Source organism: Geotrypetes seraphini, chromosome 9, assembly GCF_902459505.1.
Source record: "Geotrypetes seraphini chromosome 9, aGeoSer1.1, whole genome shotgun sequence".
Taxonomy (NCBI): Eukaryota; Metazoa; Chordata; class Amphibia; order Gymnophiona; family Dermophiidae; genus Geotrypetes; species Geotrypetes seraphini.
In genome coordinates this window covers 37293649-37311460 of record NC_047092.1, presented here as the reverse complement: position 1 = coordinate 37311460, position 17812 = coordinate 37293649, and the positions used below count along the sequence as shown (strand labels likewise).

The 17812-nt window shown below is 42.6% G+C and overlaps 1 protein-coding gene across 3 annotated transcripts in view; it reads left to right on the top strand.

Moving 5' to 3' along the window:
• CELSR1 (cadherin EGF LAG seven-pass G-type receptor 1) overlaps window positions 1-17812 on the top strand; it is a 332485-nt gene that overhangs the window by 190316 nt on the left and 124357 nt on the right. For all 3 annotated transcript variants that reach the window (XM_033957924.1, XM_033957923.1, XM_033957925.1), the window contains exons 8-13: window positions 3768-3893; window positions 5068-5234; window positions 11043-11228; window positions 11941-12054; window positions 15905-16079; window positions 16627-16768. In XM_033957924.1, coding sequence (XP_033813815.1) covers window positions 3768-3893; window positions 5068-5234; window positions 11043-11228; window positions 11941-12054; window positions 15905-16079; window positions 16627-16768 — 910 coding nt within the window. The remainder of the gene's footprint in view (window positions 1-3767; window positions 3894-5067; window positions 5235-11042; window positions 11229-11940; window positions 12055-15904; window positions 16080-16626; window positions 16769-17812) is intronic.

Sequence of the window (17812 nt, the reverse complement as noted above, 5' to 3'; positions counted from 1 at the left end):
CACAAGAGACCCTCCTGCTCTTTCATGTCTAAGGCGGACGTATGGAGCCATCCTTCCTAGAAGGATTATGGTGACTATTATCACTCATTTCTGTAGCACTGCAAATGTACACAGCATTGCACAGATACACATAAGGAGTGTCATCTTATTGGAGATTAGAGCCTAGTCAAGAGACAGAGACAAAGGGCCTGATTCTGTAAACGGCACTCATGAGAATCTTGGAGAGGGTGAGATCCAGGAGGCCTCGAGCATGCGCAGCATCAATTGAACCAATTTAAAAAAAAAAAATTAAGGGCTTGTTTTACAAAGCTGTGTGGTAAACACTCTTGACGCAGGGCAGGATTAATTCGTCAAGGGCCCCTAGGCACACAAGTTCACTGGGCCCCCTGCCACGCTACACCCTGTGCCCATGTGGAAATAGGAAGCTGCGTCAGAGGGAAGCTTTGGGCAAGCAGCACCGCTTGCGCAATTACAGTTCCCGTTGCCCTTCTTACCTGTGTTGCTTGCTTGTCTTACTTTCCGTTGATGGGGGGGGGCTCGCTTTACCGATCGATGCTGGAGGGGCCCATCACAGTTCGGAAAAAACAATGTTGATGACTTCCTTCATCGGCCCCCCTCTGACCACGTGCCTACATGGCCTATTGGTTAATCCTGCCCTGCTCTGACGTCCATTAATTCCCCATGGACATCGGAGCGATTACCACAGCAGCAGCTGCTTGCGCAACTTTGTAAAAGCGGGCCGGAGGGGGGAGGGGGTGTGTGATGGTCATAAGTTAGGAGCCTCGATCAGGTAGGTGAGCTCATTTAGATACCTAAAAGCAGTTACTTTTTATAGACACCTACCAGCAGGGCCAAAATGCCTTAGAATTTAATTTGTGGTGGCAAACATGGCTAAAACTAACAGGAAAAGATGTAATGGCAGCTTTAAAATGATGTGATTTTTGGCAGGGTTTGAATGTGTACTGACCTGGTGAATGGTGTACTGACCTGGATAACAAAGTGGAAAGTGCAGCTTTGGGAGCTGGTGATAAGCGAAAAGGGCATAGATAAGAGCAGCCTGCCACTGAACTGAGTTTGCAAGGAGTAATATAGGGAGGAAAGAAGAGAGGAAGAGTAATAAGATGCTACAGGGTGAAAACATTTGTAGGTGAGTAGGAGAAGCTTGAACTCTATATGGAAGCAGATGGGGCACCAACGTAATAATCTCAGAAAAGGAGTTACATGTTTGTAATGATATTGAAGGAAGATGAAGCATGCAGCTGAATTTTAAATAGACTGCACTGGAGATAGGTGGTTCAGTGGAAAATATATGAAGAGCAGGTTGCTGTAGTCTAAATAGTATTTATTCCAATGTTATCAGAAGGGCAGGAAGACAGGGCGTAGGTTGCAATAATTGAGTTGGCCGCTGTCACTTAGGGCTAGATTCACAAAGCAAACCGATCGTGTACCAATAAGTTTGCGACTCCTTTGCGACCCGATTTTACTCCGGCCCGATTCACTTACCTCTCTGCCGATCCGATTCCGATCCACGCATGCAAATGAGGGGAACGGCATTCAAAGTGGGCAGGGATGCGATTCACTAAACAAATTTTTCAAACCGACTGGGCTGGCCGATCAACACAAGAAGCAACTGCTGGGGACCAGTCGCAAACGTCCTTTCCCACTCTCCACCTCCATTGCCGCCCTGCTCTCTGCTGCTCCGATCTCGCTGCCTTTACTCTGCAGTAGCCCTGCTTTCTGCCCTTCTTCTGCCTTTCAGCCCCGACTTTCAGCCTCGCCGCCTCGACTCTCCTCTTGCCGCCCTGCTCTCTGCCCCGAATCCAAACTCCCCCTGCTCTCTGCCGCCCAGACTGATCTCTGCTGCCCCAACTCTCCTACTCTTTTCCTCCTCCCCTGCAATGCCAACCCATGTGTTAAAGCAGGGCTGCACTACGCAGTACAGCCCCACTTTAAACTTGCAGGCTCGCACTGCAGGGAAGGCGGCAGAGAGCAGGAGAGTCAGGGCCAGTGAGTTTTAGCTTTTTAAAGAGTCTGCTGCCGTCGGGGATTGCCCTTCAAGACAACTTTTAAGAGATAGCAGGAGAGTCGGGGCTTCCCCCCCAAAAACGCAGCAAAAACAAACACGAACGCATGCGCAGACCATCTACAGGGAAAGCAGATGCGTATGCGTCAGGATCACACACTAGCGATCCGTTTCGGCGGATGGGGGGCGTTCCTCCGATCGCCCCCATTAGAATATTATTGGCTTTTGAATCCATCGGACCTGCCCGGATCGGACATGGATCGATCACGATTGGGCAGGTTAGTGAATCTAGCCCTCAGGCACATCATGAAGGAGGCACCCAAGCCAAAAGAGAAAGAAGACCATTGCTGGTACTGCAGCAACCCCTGAAGTAAAACGAACAGAAGAAGCAATCCACCACAGACCAGTCACACAAACACAGCAGAGTTGACACAAAAAAAGACAGGACAGTAGTGTTCCTTCAGAATACTTTATTCCACCATCACCATAACAAAAACTGAAGTGCACCAAATGACTAGCGTTAAGTCAAGGATGGCAGCATCAAGTGCCAAGGCTTTTATGGTGATGGTGGAAAAGGTTTTCTGAAGAAACAACACTGGCCTGCCTTTTTCCCCCCATCAACCCTGCTGTGGTTGGTTGGTTTGACTGCAGCAACCCCTACCATTATATTCTAGTCTTTCTTCATAGACCGTAAAGGTTGTAGCATTGGACAGGCATGCTGTGTGAGACAGAAAAGGACATCAGTGGCGTCATGGAAGGAGAGTTGTAGCTGGTTAATGCAGCATGGAATGCAGAAAACCTGTGTTTCAGCATTTGTCTAGTAAATACTAAGTGCTGTCTACTTTATCTAACACGTTACACCGGAAATGTATGATGTGCAAAGATTGAAAGATTTTGAGTCATTCAGCAAAGGTTGGGGCAGTCATATTCTATGCAATCAATTACAAATTAAAGAAAGAATACATAGAGGGCAAAACATGTCATGCCTTGCTTGGAATCTTGTTGCCACAGTAGGGAAGGAGAGGCTTGTGTGTAGGTAGAAATGATGAAAGAGAGTCTAAGAACAGTGTATTTTCTGTCAGAGCTGTTTTAGTTTACCTGGTTTTCTGTTTATGCAATGTTTTTATTTGCGAGTGTGGCTCTGTGTTTTCACTTGATTAGTACTGTATTTGTATTTATTTTCTTGAAACGATGGCATTTAGTAATAAGTAATTTGGGCTACCCAGAAGTTATTCCTTTTAATCTGAGTCAACTTTTTATCAGCACTAACACTGAGACAATTTAATACAGTGATTTATGGTTGGGCTTTCTCTGTTTAAGAAGAAATATTTTGACAAGTGCCCTGATGTGTCTTGAGTCCTACTTCCTTGTGGTCCTGCTTCCTTGTGGTCAATAGAATAAATGCTTATATTTGATCCTACTATAGTTTATACTTTGAACTGATAAAAGCAAACAAGATAGTCTAAATCAGGGGTGTCCAACCTCGGCCCTCGCCAGGTCGAGTTTTCAGAATTTCCCAAATGAATATGCAAGAGATCTATTTGCATGTAAATAGATTTCTTGCAAATTCATTGGGGAAATCATGAAAACCTGACTGGATTGCGGTCCTCGAGGACCGGCATTGGATACATAGTAACATAGTAGATGACCCTGTTCTAAATTATATGCAGCTGGTTTGAGACTTGTGCTGTAATGCATGTTAATGAATGTTAAAGGTCATGGGATATATTGTGTTATACCACAGGCTGTGCGTCTAAGAAGAACTTCTGTGATTCCGCCACCTGTCAGAATGGAGGGACATGTGTAAACCAATGGAACACGCATATGTGTGTGTGTCCCCTTCATTATGGTGGGAAAAACTGTGAGCAAGGTAGGATGTGGTTTCATTGAACCCTTATAAATTTTGATTTGGTTTTAGATTGCTTAAATAGCCAACATGTTTCTAATTTGTATTGCTGCTTTAATGCAGAGGTTCTCAAATCAGTCCTTGGACACATGTCATCAGTCTGGCTTTCAAAATATTCACAATGAATATGCATGAGATAGATTTGCATACAATGGCGACTCTGCATGCAAATTTATCTCATGCATATTCGTTGTGGATATTCTGAAAACCAGACTGGCTGGGTGTGTCCCAAGGATAAAGGATGAATTGCATCAAAATAATTAATCCCTCTCCTGACTACCAGAGGAAGTGATACAAATGGTTTAGTGCAGTACCTCTGGAATGCAATGTAAGTACTGTAGAATCCCACCGCAGGAAAATAATACGACTGCTGTTGGATCATGCTGGGGAGAAAAGTAATAGGAGTGGCAGCAATAATATTTTCTATGGGAATTATGCCATAGGGAAGGATCACAGCTACTGTTGAATTGCACCAAGAGAAAAAAATGTGATTGTGATTGTATTGCAAAACAAAAAAATTGACTCGAGGATTCCACAGAGAAAAAAAGTCCAAGAGAAACCAAAGAAAACACTATGAAATGGACTTTATTAAAAATGCAAAAATATGTAGCAATCCACATAAACGCCTTAAGGACCTAGTCCTCTGGGAGCACTGGACCCAACACAGTCCGTGTTTCGACAAACGAGTCTTCCTCAGGGGATCCCTGCTAGTCCTAGGGTGAAAGATACGTGGAAAGGCTAAACTATCCAAAAGTACTCTCTTCTGCACTGTCCAGTCCTAGTCCGATCTCAATATCTTCTCCCAAAGCAAATGCTCACAGCACACCATCCCATGCCAGTGCGATTCCCAGCGGACTAGGTCCTTAAGGTGTTTGTGTGATTGCATTGCACCACAGAAATGAAATTAGGATTATTATGGAATTTTGCAGTTTGCTTATTGGAGATTAAATTTTAGGAAATTGCACTCACTTCTCTGACATTGTTGTTTTGTGGTTCTAAAGAGATTGGCTCATGCTCACTATTTATCAGCCTTAAATATAAGTAATGAGAAACATAGCTGCAGTGATGTGAAGGGCATTGATATAACACTGTCCCTGTTCTTGTACTAGAAAGCTATATCTATGTTCTCTCTTTCCAGTTATGCCTTTTCCTCAGCATTTTCATGGTGAAGGTATTGTCTTCTGGAACGAACTGGATATCATCATCTCTGTTCCATGGTACATTGGGCTGATGTTCAGGACCAGGCAAGTTAATGGCATGTTAATGCAGGCAAATGCTGGCTCCTCCTCCAGGATCAACATTCAGGTGAGACACTGATACTCCTTACCCAGGAAGCTCAAAGTACCTTCATCATTTAACCAATAACAATTCTAAATCAAAAGTAAGCCTTTATCCAAAAGAAAGCCTTCAGGCAAAAGTGCACGCAATATCCAAAGTGAGAGCAAATAAGATAAACTGTCACACATTGCTACTTTTGTTGACTCTACAGGCCCAAATCTTTCTGAGGCCAAAATGATTTTTTTAATGTGTAAAATAAGGAAACACAAGTATGCAGTACCATAGATTATAACAACTGATCTATTCATACTTGAAACTGTTAAAAGAGATAGTTCTGAGTCTTTGCCTTCATTTGGATTTCATTATTTACTTTGACTTCAGCTAAAGTGAGTAGTTACTTATTACCAAGCTTCCTATGGGAGAAATGAACATGGAAAGCTAAAGTAAATTTCCCATTAGTCTCCTTACATTTTCTGGTGTCAGAGGAAATTCACAAAACTAGTGGTAAACACTGATCAATAAAAACAGGGAGAAAGATTAGCTCAGCTCAAATTTTGAAACGCAACATCCTTCCCCTCAGAATTATATGAAAGTAAATATTTTTAACCCGTATCTTCTGAGCAGCATCAAAGAGCAGGTTTCACTGACCTATTACAGCCTGTCAGTCAGGGCCAGATTACAATTATGGGGAAAAAAGGAGAGAGGGAATCCCCATTCCCTGTTTTGACAAGAAGCACTTGTCTTTAAGAAAAGGTAGCTGGAGCCATTCTGTGTCTTAATTCCTTAAGCACCTACCCTTATCACATCTGTTGAAATTCCAGGGCTTTACAGGATACTCCCCAGTACTATGCAAAAAGGTTCTGTTAATCTCAAGTACTGGCCATTCAGTCTATCTGCAGACATTCCCCAGGGTCAGATTTGTTTAATATAGAATCCTTTGCTTGCACTCTGGACACAGCCAATACAAAGTAATGTAATGCTGACAACTGCCTGTTATTTTCCTCTGAGGTTTGCACCTGTAGGTTTTCTTGGTGCTGGCCCTTTAAGGGGAGCAGGGCCAGCAGCAGTGATGTCATCTGAGCCTGCAGCTGATTGGAGCTCAGCAGCTGGCGATTCCCTGAGGCTGTTTTCAAGCTGGTGCCATGCTGTATTGGCAGGGTTTCCTGCTGGGGTTGCCGGAGTGGCCAGCAAACGGGGTAGAAGACCCTCCGCCACCACAGTTAGTGCCGGGACCTGGTCTGTGGGAGTCAGCTGCTGTTGAAGTTGCTGCTCGGTAGCTGGAGGAGTGCTGTTGGTCCTGGGGAGCCCAGTATGAACTTAGTCAGCATCAAATCCTGGCCTAGGAGGACCAGGTGACTCAAGATTTGGGATTGTCAGGAAGGAGTCTCTGCCCACATCGGGGCCAGTGCAACATGGTGGGCTGCTGGTTTGGGAGCATCACCATTGGATGGTCGTCTTCTGTTTTTCTTTTGCAGTTCCTTTTGCACGTTGCAGGAGTTCTGTAGGAAGTGCAGCTGCTTATTTCGTGTCTTCGGGGACATTTGTAGGCACTGAGGGCAGGCGGCCATGAGTTGGGCTTCACCGAGGCATTGGAACCAGGCTTCATGAGGATCACTAGAATCCATTTTTTTTGTTACAGATCGGGCATTTCTTGAGTCACGGTTTTGCTGTTTTCTCGAGGTTTGCTTTTTTAGGCTCTGCTTTTCCCTGATCAGACTTTTTTTTTATTTTTGGAGAACAGGTAGTATCCAATCATTGGGCAGGGCATAGTAAGGGGGGTGGGGGCAGACCGCCCCAGGTGCCATCTTGGTGAGGGCGCCGGAACCTCTCTATCTCCCATGCTATGCTCGCACCCGCCCAACTCCCCACCCCTGTACCTCTTTAAATCTTTGCCAGCGCAAGCAACTACTCAGGCCTGCTGCTCGCGCTGGCCTGACTCCCCTCTGAAATCACTTCTGGATCGCAGGACCAGGAAGTGACATCAGAGGGAAAGCACAGAAGGGGGTGGGGCCACCGGGCAAGGCAGATAAATTAAATTGAATGGAGAGAGGTTGAGCACAAACCTATATAGGGTTACTCACACATGCTTAAAGAGAGCTATCCAAAGCCTCACTCCGAGCTCTAGGAGAGAAAATCTGATCACAGGGGTGCATTGAATGACATCAGCAGTGTGTGAATGACTCATCTTGCTTGTCCATAGAGAAAGAGATTTTAATGTCTCTCGAGATTTGGTTCAGGAGACAATTGCCTGTGCCTAAATCTGTTTCTCCTATCACTGGTACAAAAGAGCAAGATATTTTGTTCAGAGACATGGAAAGGAGGTATGACTGATCCACTGCTTTTTCATAAAAGCAGATTATTTTAACCCATGGCTTCTTTTCATTGGTATAGAAAAGTAGGTTCTTCTGATCTGTTGTTTCTCTTGGACCGTGTAGAAGAGCAGGTTTGGCTGACATGTGGCTTCCCCGCAGTAACATCGGGATCTTCTGATCTCCCATTTCCCTTCATTAGTATTGAAAAGGAAGCTCAACTTGACACGTTGCTTTCCTTATCACTTTAGAACAGTTTATTGCAAACTGTATGCCGTGGCGAGATTCCGGGTGTGCAACGAGAGGCATGTCCTGTAGGCAGTCAGTCGGCGCCTCTCCGCTCCTCTTCCAGCACCCCACCGGCATAGTAATAGCAGGTTCTGCATATGCACAGATATCGACGTGTTGACATCACACATGCATGTGATATCATCCACCGATGTCTGCGCATTTCTGGATGCCCTTCATCCACGGCACTGAGTTTAGCGTGCCGTGGCTTCAGAAAGTTTGCGGGGCGCTGGTTTAGAAGAACAAGTTGTTGTGACCCACTGTTTCCTTTCAGTAGTATAGAAAAAGAGGTTCTTCTGATTCATTGTTTAGTTCAGCAGTATAGAAAGTCAGGTTATTTTAACTCACTCTGTATGAAAGGAAGAGAAAAGCACTGATGCTTTGATATCCTAATACGTTACCATGTATCTCAGTTTAATGAAAAAGAAAAGATAATTGGGCTTTATTGATTTAATGACATCATATAATTATGTGCTGCAAGTAGATTCAAGTTTGTTTCCATTTATCAAGCAGTCAACAAGGACATTTATGTTTTCTGTTTAACCCACCATGTTTTTCTTAGGGTAGCTTTAGGAAGCACTGTTTTATCATCAGAGTTACTGGTTTCTCTTAATGCTGAAATGGAGCTGCAAAATCTTTCCTTTGCCTTAGGGTTTGCCAATCTCTGTAGAGTAGCAAGAAAGTAGTCTGTAGAAGAGGCAGCTAGGTCAGCCAGGCATGCATGTGATGAGGCCTTTCTTCAGCCCCTACCTACCCTCTCTACCTCTTCATCCCCTTCATGAACAGTATATATTGGCCCATCCTATGTACACTTCCTCCTCCCCATTCGCGGTTTCGGTAATCGCGATTTCACATATTTGCGATTTTTTGGGGGAGGGGGAAAAAGAAAAAAGAAACCATTGTTAAGTCTTTCCCCCGGCATCCCAGCTTACCTGGTGGTCTAGCGGGCTTTCGGGGCAGGAGCGATCTTCCTACGCTCCTGCCCCGTGCAGATCGCCATTAGGAAATAGCTACTCATTCAGCTAATTTAATTTAGATAAAAAAACAGAGGCGCAAGAGAACTATAGCAATGTTCTTTAATGCAAGACCCGGGAAATAATGACATCCCCTGATGTCCTCTGGGTCAGCCCTCCTCATCATCCTGGCTGTTTTTCTACTACTCTCTGCCTCTCTACCTAAGCTCATGACACGACGAGGAAAGTGGATGGGAGGAAAAATCACCTGCTTGAAGGAGAAGGCCGTGGTCTGTCTCCAATGACGCCACTTCCTGTTTTCGCCCAGGTGGACCTCAGCAGATGGAAAGCAGGAAGGGGAGCCGCGGACAACGTTGCTGAATCACTGCAGAGGCCGGCAGAATTTTCAACCTGATGGCGACATCGGACCAGTGCGGGAGGGAACACATGCTGGGCCGTGAGAAGAGGCAGTTCCAGGAGCACTGCTGCAGGCCACATAAAACGGCCAGGCGGGCTGGATTCGGCCCATAGGCCTTGTGCTTGACACATGCGGTCTAGAAAGTAACTCCTGAAACAACAGTAATTCGGCCACTCTGCCCTCCAGAATTTCTTTGGAGACTAGAATCCAACTCCATTCTCCTTGACCCATTTCCCTTCATTACCAGACTGCCTTCCAAAAAAAGGGAAAAAGCAATAAAGGAAAGGCTTATTGTCACAAAGAATAATTTTTTGTCTGCTAATTGAACATGCTGGAAAAGCGGAGACTTAGAGGGGACATGATAGAAACCTTCAAAATCCTGAAGGGCATAGAGAAGGTAGACAGGGACAGATTCTTCAGACTGTGGGAAACCACAAGTACCAGGGGTCACTTAGAGAAACTGAAAGGGGACAGGTTTAGAACAAATGCTAGGAAGTTCTTTTTTACCCAGAGGGTAGTGGACACATGGAATGCACTTCCGGAGGTTGTGATAAGCCAGAGCACATTACAGGGGTTCAAGGAAGGTTTGGATAGGTTCTTAAAGGATAAGGGGATTGAGGGGTACAGATAGAAGTAGAGGTAGGTTATAGAAATGGTCAGGAACCACTTCACAGGTCGTGGACCTGATGGGCCGCGGGAGCGGACCGCTGGGCGCGATGGACCTCTGGTCTGACCCAGTGGTGGCAACTTCTTATGTTCTTAATTGCAGTGTTTTTCAAGAGTTCTAGTTTCCCCTATTTCTATTGAAGGCAGCCTATGGCTAGGAAGTTCCTTGTGAGGAATTGCTATCCTGGTTGTCCTTGAAGAAAATCAACAGAATTACCTGTAAGAGATTTCTTCATGGAGAGCAAGATAGAAGCCCCCATATATCCAGCCTGTATTCTAATCTTTAATCCTAGACTGAGGTGGTCCTGCATGACAGTGGCAGGCAGAAAATGACACACTCGCTTAGTTGAAGCTTCTCACAGGATTGTAGAGTCATCAGTGATATCATGCATACTCGGAGGCTTGCATCCTGCTGTCCTTGGAGATGACTTGCTACAGGTAAGTAACTTAGTTTTCTTTTTCTTCTCTCCCTAACTTCACCAGTTGACCGATGCTCTCTACTTCTCATCCCTTCCGTCTAACCAGCAAACAATAGAATACAACTAAAGTATTTACAGTTCTCAACTTAGTACTGTATAAAGTTTAGTATGGGTTACAAATAGAAATAAACAGAGGAATTTTCCCTTGATATACAATCATTTTGAACTGTTAAAAACTTCCTAAATAAAAAATTCCCACTAAATGGTTATTACACTTGACTAGTAAGGATCTTAATAAAATCCTACAAATGGCAAAAGAGTACAGATAAAAATGGAGGCACTCCTTCTCCAAGTTCTTAGCCAGGTACTGTTTGGGGAGGTAAGGAGGGTATAAGGAACTTTTCCTGAAGAACTGCAGGTACCTGTGGGGTCTCTTCAGCGTCAGATGATAGTCAAGAGAAATGGACTCTCTTTAGAGGCCTATTGATGTTACAACTGGTTTGGATTAAAGAGCCCTGGGAGCTAGATGTTTAACACTTCTGTTCTAAATGAGTCAATAGTCTTTTCAGGTGTGCATTATACTGTAAAGAAAACAAACTAGCCATTAGTTTTTATTCTTTTTATGTGCTGATGGTTTTTATTATGATATATCTAGGACTTTGATTGTTAGTTATTGAATAATTAAAAAAAAAAAAAAAGAAATAATCTTTTAGGTACTCATAGGTCATCTAGTGTAACAGAGAAAGCAAATAATGATTGAAGTCGCTATTTGTTTCTGACAGATACTAAACAACAATCTACAGTTAGAAGTGTACAGTGGCTTCACCTTGGTGGCTAGCTTGAAGCTGTCTCAGGCACGAATAAGCGATGGTGAGTGGCATCATGTGCTGGTGGAGCTCAAGAGTGCTAAAGATGACAAGGACATCAAATACCTTGCAGTCATGTCCTTGGACTATGGCATATATCAGGTAAGGTGGAAAGCTATGTACTGAAACTGCTATATATATATACAGTGGAACCTTGGTTTACGAGCATAATTCGTTCCAGAAGCATGCTCGTAAACCAAATTATTCGTATATCAAAGCGAGTTTCCCCAAAAGAAGTAAGGGAAACTCGCTTGATTCATTCCCCCCCCAAGGCCAGCAGCGCTGCTTCACCTCCCCCCCAAGAACCGGCATCGCTCCCCCACCCCTCCCCATGCGCACCGGCATCCCCCACCAGCCCGAACAGAAGCCTTACCCCATCTGGCACTGGCATGCAGCCCCAGGACGTGCCGGTGAACGAAGATCCTTGCTATTGCCTGGGCCTTGAGCATCTGTGAATGCTCAAGGCCTTCTGGCTCTCGCTCTCTCCGAGAATCTCCAAGAGATTGCAGGTGGATACTTCTTGTATATAGATGGAATATAACAGTATTTATTTATTTGGGTATTTATCATTGTGGGAGGAATCATGACAGACAGCACTCAGGTTAATCCTTTTTGTATGATTTGAATGTTTCATTTTGCCTCTTTGTTTGGAATCACCAGTTTGGCCTTATTTTACAACCAGAACAAGGATAACATATGTTTCCCAGCAGTTTACTAATACAAGAGAGTGTTTTGTGATATATGTAGGAATAAAATTTATCCTAAATATTTTCTAGTTTTAAATCTGGCTGTTGTGTTTTACTGTTTGCAATAGAACTCTGTAGAGATTGGGAATGAACTGCCTGGATTAAAACTGAAAAACATCTTTGTTGGAGGTCTTTCTGGGGAGAAGGACTTGGTAAAGCAAGGCTTCCATGGCTGTATGAAGGTAAGGTGGAGAAAATTAAGCTAACCATTTTTTTTAATTTTTTTTTTTAGATTAGAGAATGACACGGGGACAAATTTTTTCCCATTCCCGCAGGAACTCATTTTCCTGTCCCGTCGAGTTCTGTCCCTGTCCCATTCCTGCAAGCTCTGTCTTCATCTGCACAAGCCTCAAACACTTTAAAATCATAAGTGTTCAAGGCTTGTGCGGTTAAGGCAGAGCTTACAGGAATGGGGCAGGGACTGACAAAGCTCATGGGGACGGGATGGGGAAATTGACTTCTTAAAAGGGCCGGGGAAAAATTTGTCCCCCATGTCATTCTCTATTTTAGATCTTCAGTGCTGGCAAAGAAATTTGCTTTTGGTCTAGTTTTCCAAAACATGGATTAAAGTCAGGATGTTATGGGGCCTAGTTTATCAAGTCTTAAAGGAGTATATCCTAAATTAGATGATATGTGAAATACTGGCCAAGAGTATCAAACAGAAAATTAAGATCTCTGCCCACTATAGAAATTGTCTTGTCATATATAAGGAAGATGACCTCATGTATGTTTGTAGAGGTGGAGGAGTAGCCTAATGGTTAGTATAGTGACCTGAGAACCCGGGGAACTAGGTTAAATTCCGATTGTAGCTCCTTGTGACCACTGAAAGGCAGTATTTTGAGTCCCATTTCTTTTCCCTTTAAAGTGCTGGCTCTTCAACAGATTTTCATGCGTATATCGCATGAGCACTTATTGTCATTGGATCTTTCGCCTCTTTTGGTGTTAATTTGTTTTTCTTCCATTTTCATTTGTTATTTTGAATTATTTATTTTCTATTTAAACAATATCACTTATCTGTTTTAAATTAGTTCATAGAGCGCCTCTCCCGACATGTCCGTGTTTCAGTTGCACTTCTTCAGGGTCGAGGCTCCTCCAACTTAAAGTGCTGTTCCCATTAGCAGGATCACTAACTTACTCCACAACTTTTCAGCAGATTGCAAATTACTGTTGAAAAATCATGGCGCATGTTAATGATCCCGCTAATGGTAACAGCACTTTAAGTTGGAGGAGCCTCGACCCTGAAGAAGTGCAATTGAAACACGGATATGTTAGGAGAGGCGCTCCATGAACTAATTTAAAACAAAATGTGCAGCGGCTGCTAAGAAAGTGAATAGAATGCTAGGAATAATCAAGAAGGGTATTGCAAGCAGAATGAAAGAAGTTATCCTGCCGTTGTATCGGGCGATGGTGCGCCCGCATCTGGAGTACTGGGTCCAATATTGATCGCCATACCTAAAGAAGGATATGGCGATACTCGAGAGGGTTCAGAAGAGAGCGACACATTTGATAAAAGGTATGGAAAACCTTTCATACGCTGAAAGATTAGAGAGACTGGGGCTTTTTTCGCTGGAGAAGCAGAGGCTTAGAGGGGATATGATAGAGACTTATAAGATCACGAAGGGCATAGAGAAAGTGGAGAGGGACAGATTCTTCAAACTTTCAACAACTACAAGAACAAGAGGGCATTCCAAAAAATTAAAAGGGGACAGATTCAGAACCAATGCTAGGAAGTTCTTCTTCTTCACATGCTTCCAGAGGGAGTGATAGGAGAGGGTACGGCATTGAAGTTCAAGAAGGGATTGGATAATTTCCTGAAGGAAAAAGGGATAGAAGGGTATAGATAGAGGGTTACTACACGGGGCTGCCGCGTGAGCGGACTGCTGGGCATGATGGACCTCAGGTCTGACCCAGCAGAGGCACAGCTTATGTTCTTATAAAATAAATGAAAATTGAAGAAAAACAAATTAACACCAAAAGAGACGAAAGATCCAATGACGATAGGGGCTCATGCGATATATGCATGAAAATCTGTTGAAGAGCCAACTGAGGATCTAATACATATTTAAACAAGATATAAAAGTAAAAGATTGTTTAGAAGGGAAGTTGCTTGTGGTACTATGGAAATCTGAACCTCCTAGTGAATTGTGACCAAATAATATTGATCTGTGGAAAGAAAACAGACATGCATACAAGATGTTAGACTTGGAAGCTTTCCTCCTGTATTGGAGAGATGGTCTTCTTTACACAAAATAGTGATGATTTTATAGCTCCTTTGTGGTTGATGCAAATATGGTTTCCTTTCTTTTGAACTTTTCTTAGGAAGATAACATAAAACACAGGAATTCTCTAACACAGCATACAGGCTCAGCAGACTCTTTCATCCCAACATCAAGTCCCTTGCTTTCACAGCTTGGATGTTGAGAGGGTGGCCAGGTCTTTCCTGAATCTGCCTTACAGTAATTCTGGCTTCCAAGAGAAACTCCACTAGGTCTTATGAATTAAAATAGAAGGGGGTTGCCATCTGGTGTGTGGTAAAGATTCTTTCTCCTGCCCCACATAAAAACTGCTTAAATACCATCTATTGTCTGAGTCAGTTTTGGGGAAATAAAAACCCCTCCATTAGGGATCTCCTTAGTGCAATTGGGTCATATCTTTCTATTACCTTTAATTCAATTTATGCAACACTTATTTCTGTTGAGGCCTCCCATAGTATCTTGGATCTCGGTATTGCTGTAATCCACTTGATGAAAGCTCCTTCCAAGACACTAAACATCTGAAATGTGAAGTATCTAACCTATAAAGTCTTGTTTTTGGCAGTAACTTTAGCATGCAGAATTAGCTTCTGGTGACTGACCCACTCCATGCTAATTTTTTTTTTTTAAATAATAGGATGATGCTGCACACCCATTCAAAGGACTCTCCTAAAGAATTATATCAATCGGTTAACTTGCCATTATTTTTTTCTTTGGCTTCATGCCACAAAAGTTAAAGCACCTTGCTCACATTAAAATGCAAATAACATAAGCTTTAGCTTTCTACTCAGAGCAAACTAGATTTCTTAGACAATCTACCCAACTTTTTCATCCTTTTGACTTCAATAAACCTAGTATTGCCATTACAAAATCCACTGTCCAGTTGGCTAGCAAATTAGAACATAAGAACGTAAGCGTTGGCATACTGAGCAGGCCGAAGGTCTATCAAGTGCAATCCAGGTCACAAGTACCTGACAAGAACCCAAAGAGTAAAACAGATTTTATGCTGCATATCCTAGAGAATATCTAAGATGCAGAAAAACATCACTCTTGATAGTATTTGTAAGTATGCTGTATCAATAATATGTAAACTATTAATAAACTTTATGCTCAGAATCATGGAGGCAATAACTGGGGAGAACCCTGACACTACTGCCTCACCGCCCAATCGTCACATATTCAAAAATGAGTTGAAAAAGACTTCAAATATATAAACTTATAATATGCCACTAGGGCTAAACTTATTCACTTGTGTACGTCTAGTTGAAAAAGAACAGCAAACTTATCTTATAGCTTGCAGGTTCCAATGTGCCACGTTTTGTTCCTGCTTCAGGGAACCAACGATGATTTACAAATGATTTCTAGTAATGGGCGTGAGTGATTCAAAAAGTAGAATGTATCTCACATGGTTAGCGAAAAACAATTCCCACACTGATTTTAAAGCCAAATGGGATAGACATGTGGGATCTATTCAAAGAGATAGGTAGGGGAGGGTCATTGGGGTGGGCAGACTAGATGGGCCGTGGCCCTTATCTGCCGTCTATTTCTATGTTTCTATGTTTCTAACTGCTTTTGCTACATTCTCTGGTAGCAAATTCCAGAGTTTAATTACACATTGAGTGAAGAAATATTTTCTCCGATTTGTTTGAAATTTACTACTTAGGAGATTCAGTACATGCCCCTAGTTCTAGTATTTTTAGAAAGAGTAAACAAGTTTTCTTTACATCTACCCCTCCACTCTACTCAGTTGCTTTTCTTATGTCAAATTTTCAATTTATAGGGAGTGCGGATGGGAGAGACGTCCACAAACATTGCAACCCTCAATATGAACCATGCAACAGTGATCAATGTGGATGATGGCTGTGAAGTAGACAATCCATGTGATACTAGTCCATGCCCCCAAAATAGCTACTGCATGGATGAATGGGAGAGCTACTCTTGTAACTGTGATCCAGGTAATCTGTGAGTAGGACATTACAGAGTTCATATCTCTTTTAACTGTACAATACTTAAGATAGATTTTAGGAGCATTTCAATATCTTGAAGTCTGTACAGTCCAGGAAATTTCTTACTGTGCTAGATTTGTTTTATTTCACCCCTTAAATTTCAAGTACTTTATTAAATGGTGATTGCCTCCTTTATTTATTGCCTCCTTTATGTGTCTTACATTCTCCTTCAGGCACAAGAAAGGAGAAGGCTGATCCCTGTAAGATAAGCCACAGGCCTGATTCAGTAAGACACAGATTAGTTGATATGTCGGAGGATAGTTTCAGGCATCTGGGGACATCCAAACTTTCATGTTCTTGGGGAAAAATCAGACTCCCTAGCCTTTTTTTTTAGTTAGGAAAAAAATCTGTCTCACTTGACAGTATCTGAGAGAAAAATCTCCATTTATTTAAGGTGTGTTAATTGTCCAAATCGATAAATAGGTAGCCCTATATTTGACATGCCAAATAGTAAATTACAGTAGAGGATGTAACCGTATCACTTTGTTTTCCCCAGGGTACTTTGGAAGAGACTGTGTAAATGTTTGCAACCTGAACCCATGTGAGCATGTTTCTTCCTGTGTCCGTAAACCAAGTTCTTCTCATGGATACACCTGTGAATGTGGACAAAACTACTATGGCCAGTATTGTGAGAATAAGTAAGCTAGGACAAATGCTTTCAAGATTTACAAAAACTTTTAAACTTGGGGAGGGTAGATATCCAGCTGACAGTATATTTTTGGCCACTGCCTGTTTTATGTCTGGATATTCAGTGTAAGATCATGTACAGACACCTGCATTGAATATCTGGGCATAAAACTTTACTGATTAAGGGTCCCTTTTATCAAACTGCACTAGAGCTTTTTACTGTGGGCCAACGAGGTAAATGGTCTGATGCTCACTCAATTCCTATGAGCGTCAGAGCATTTACCTTGCTGGCCCGCAGTAAAAAGCTCTACCGTGGTTTGAAAAAAGGGGGCCTACGTGTGATGTTCTACATTTAACTGGCTAAGGTGAACCACTTAAAGATAAGGATTTGTTTTATGCAGTCCTGTTTATGCAATTACTGTAGTTGATTAAGTGCTGAATATTGGCACTTAGCCTGTTATGTGCCGACTCCACCCCTGGAACGCCCACAAAATAACTGGTTTCAACTTATTTTCAGCTGCTCTATCCGCTGCTCTGTCCAGCTGCTGAATATTCCCGGAGCCTCTCCAGGCCATTTAAATCATTTTGAATGTCAACCCCCTGGGTTTAAATCCAGGTTGATATTTTGTTCCTGGAGAGAACCACTTGGTGAAATTTTCAAAACCAAGGTTTGATGTGTCTGTTTACTTAACACTGAACTGAAAAACTGTACATCAGTAATGATTTAACAAGGCTTTAACTTAGCTTTACTGTTAATAGTGATTTTGACCTTTTTTTGTTTGTTTGTTTGTTTATTTCTCATCCGCCGTTATCCAGGGCGAGTTATATATTAACATACAAAATAAAAATTTACATTTATTGTAAATGCTTCTGTGATTTTGGTGGTAGTTCCTTAGAAGAGATCTAGGGTTGTATTGACATTCAGTGTTTTATCAGTATACATTCTACGTTAAGTGAAGGCCAAAATGTAAACTGTGAACCAGCTCATCGTGATTAGTGATTTTATGGTACGTAGTGGTGATTTTAAGACTGAAAATGAGTCATGACTCAAAACA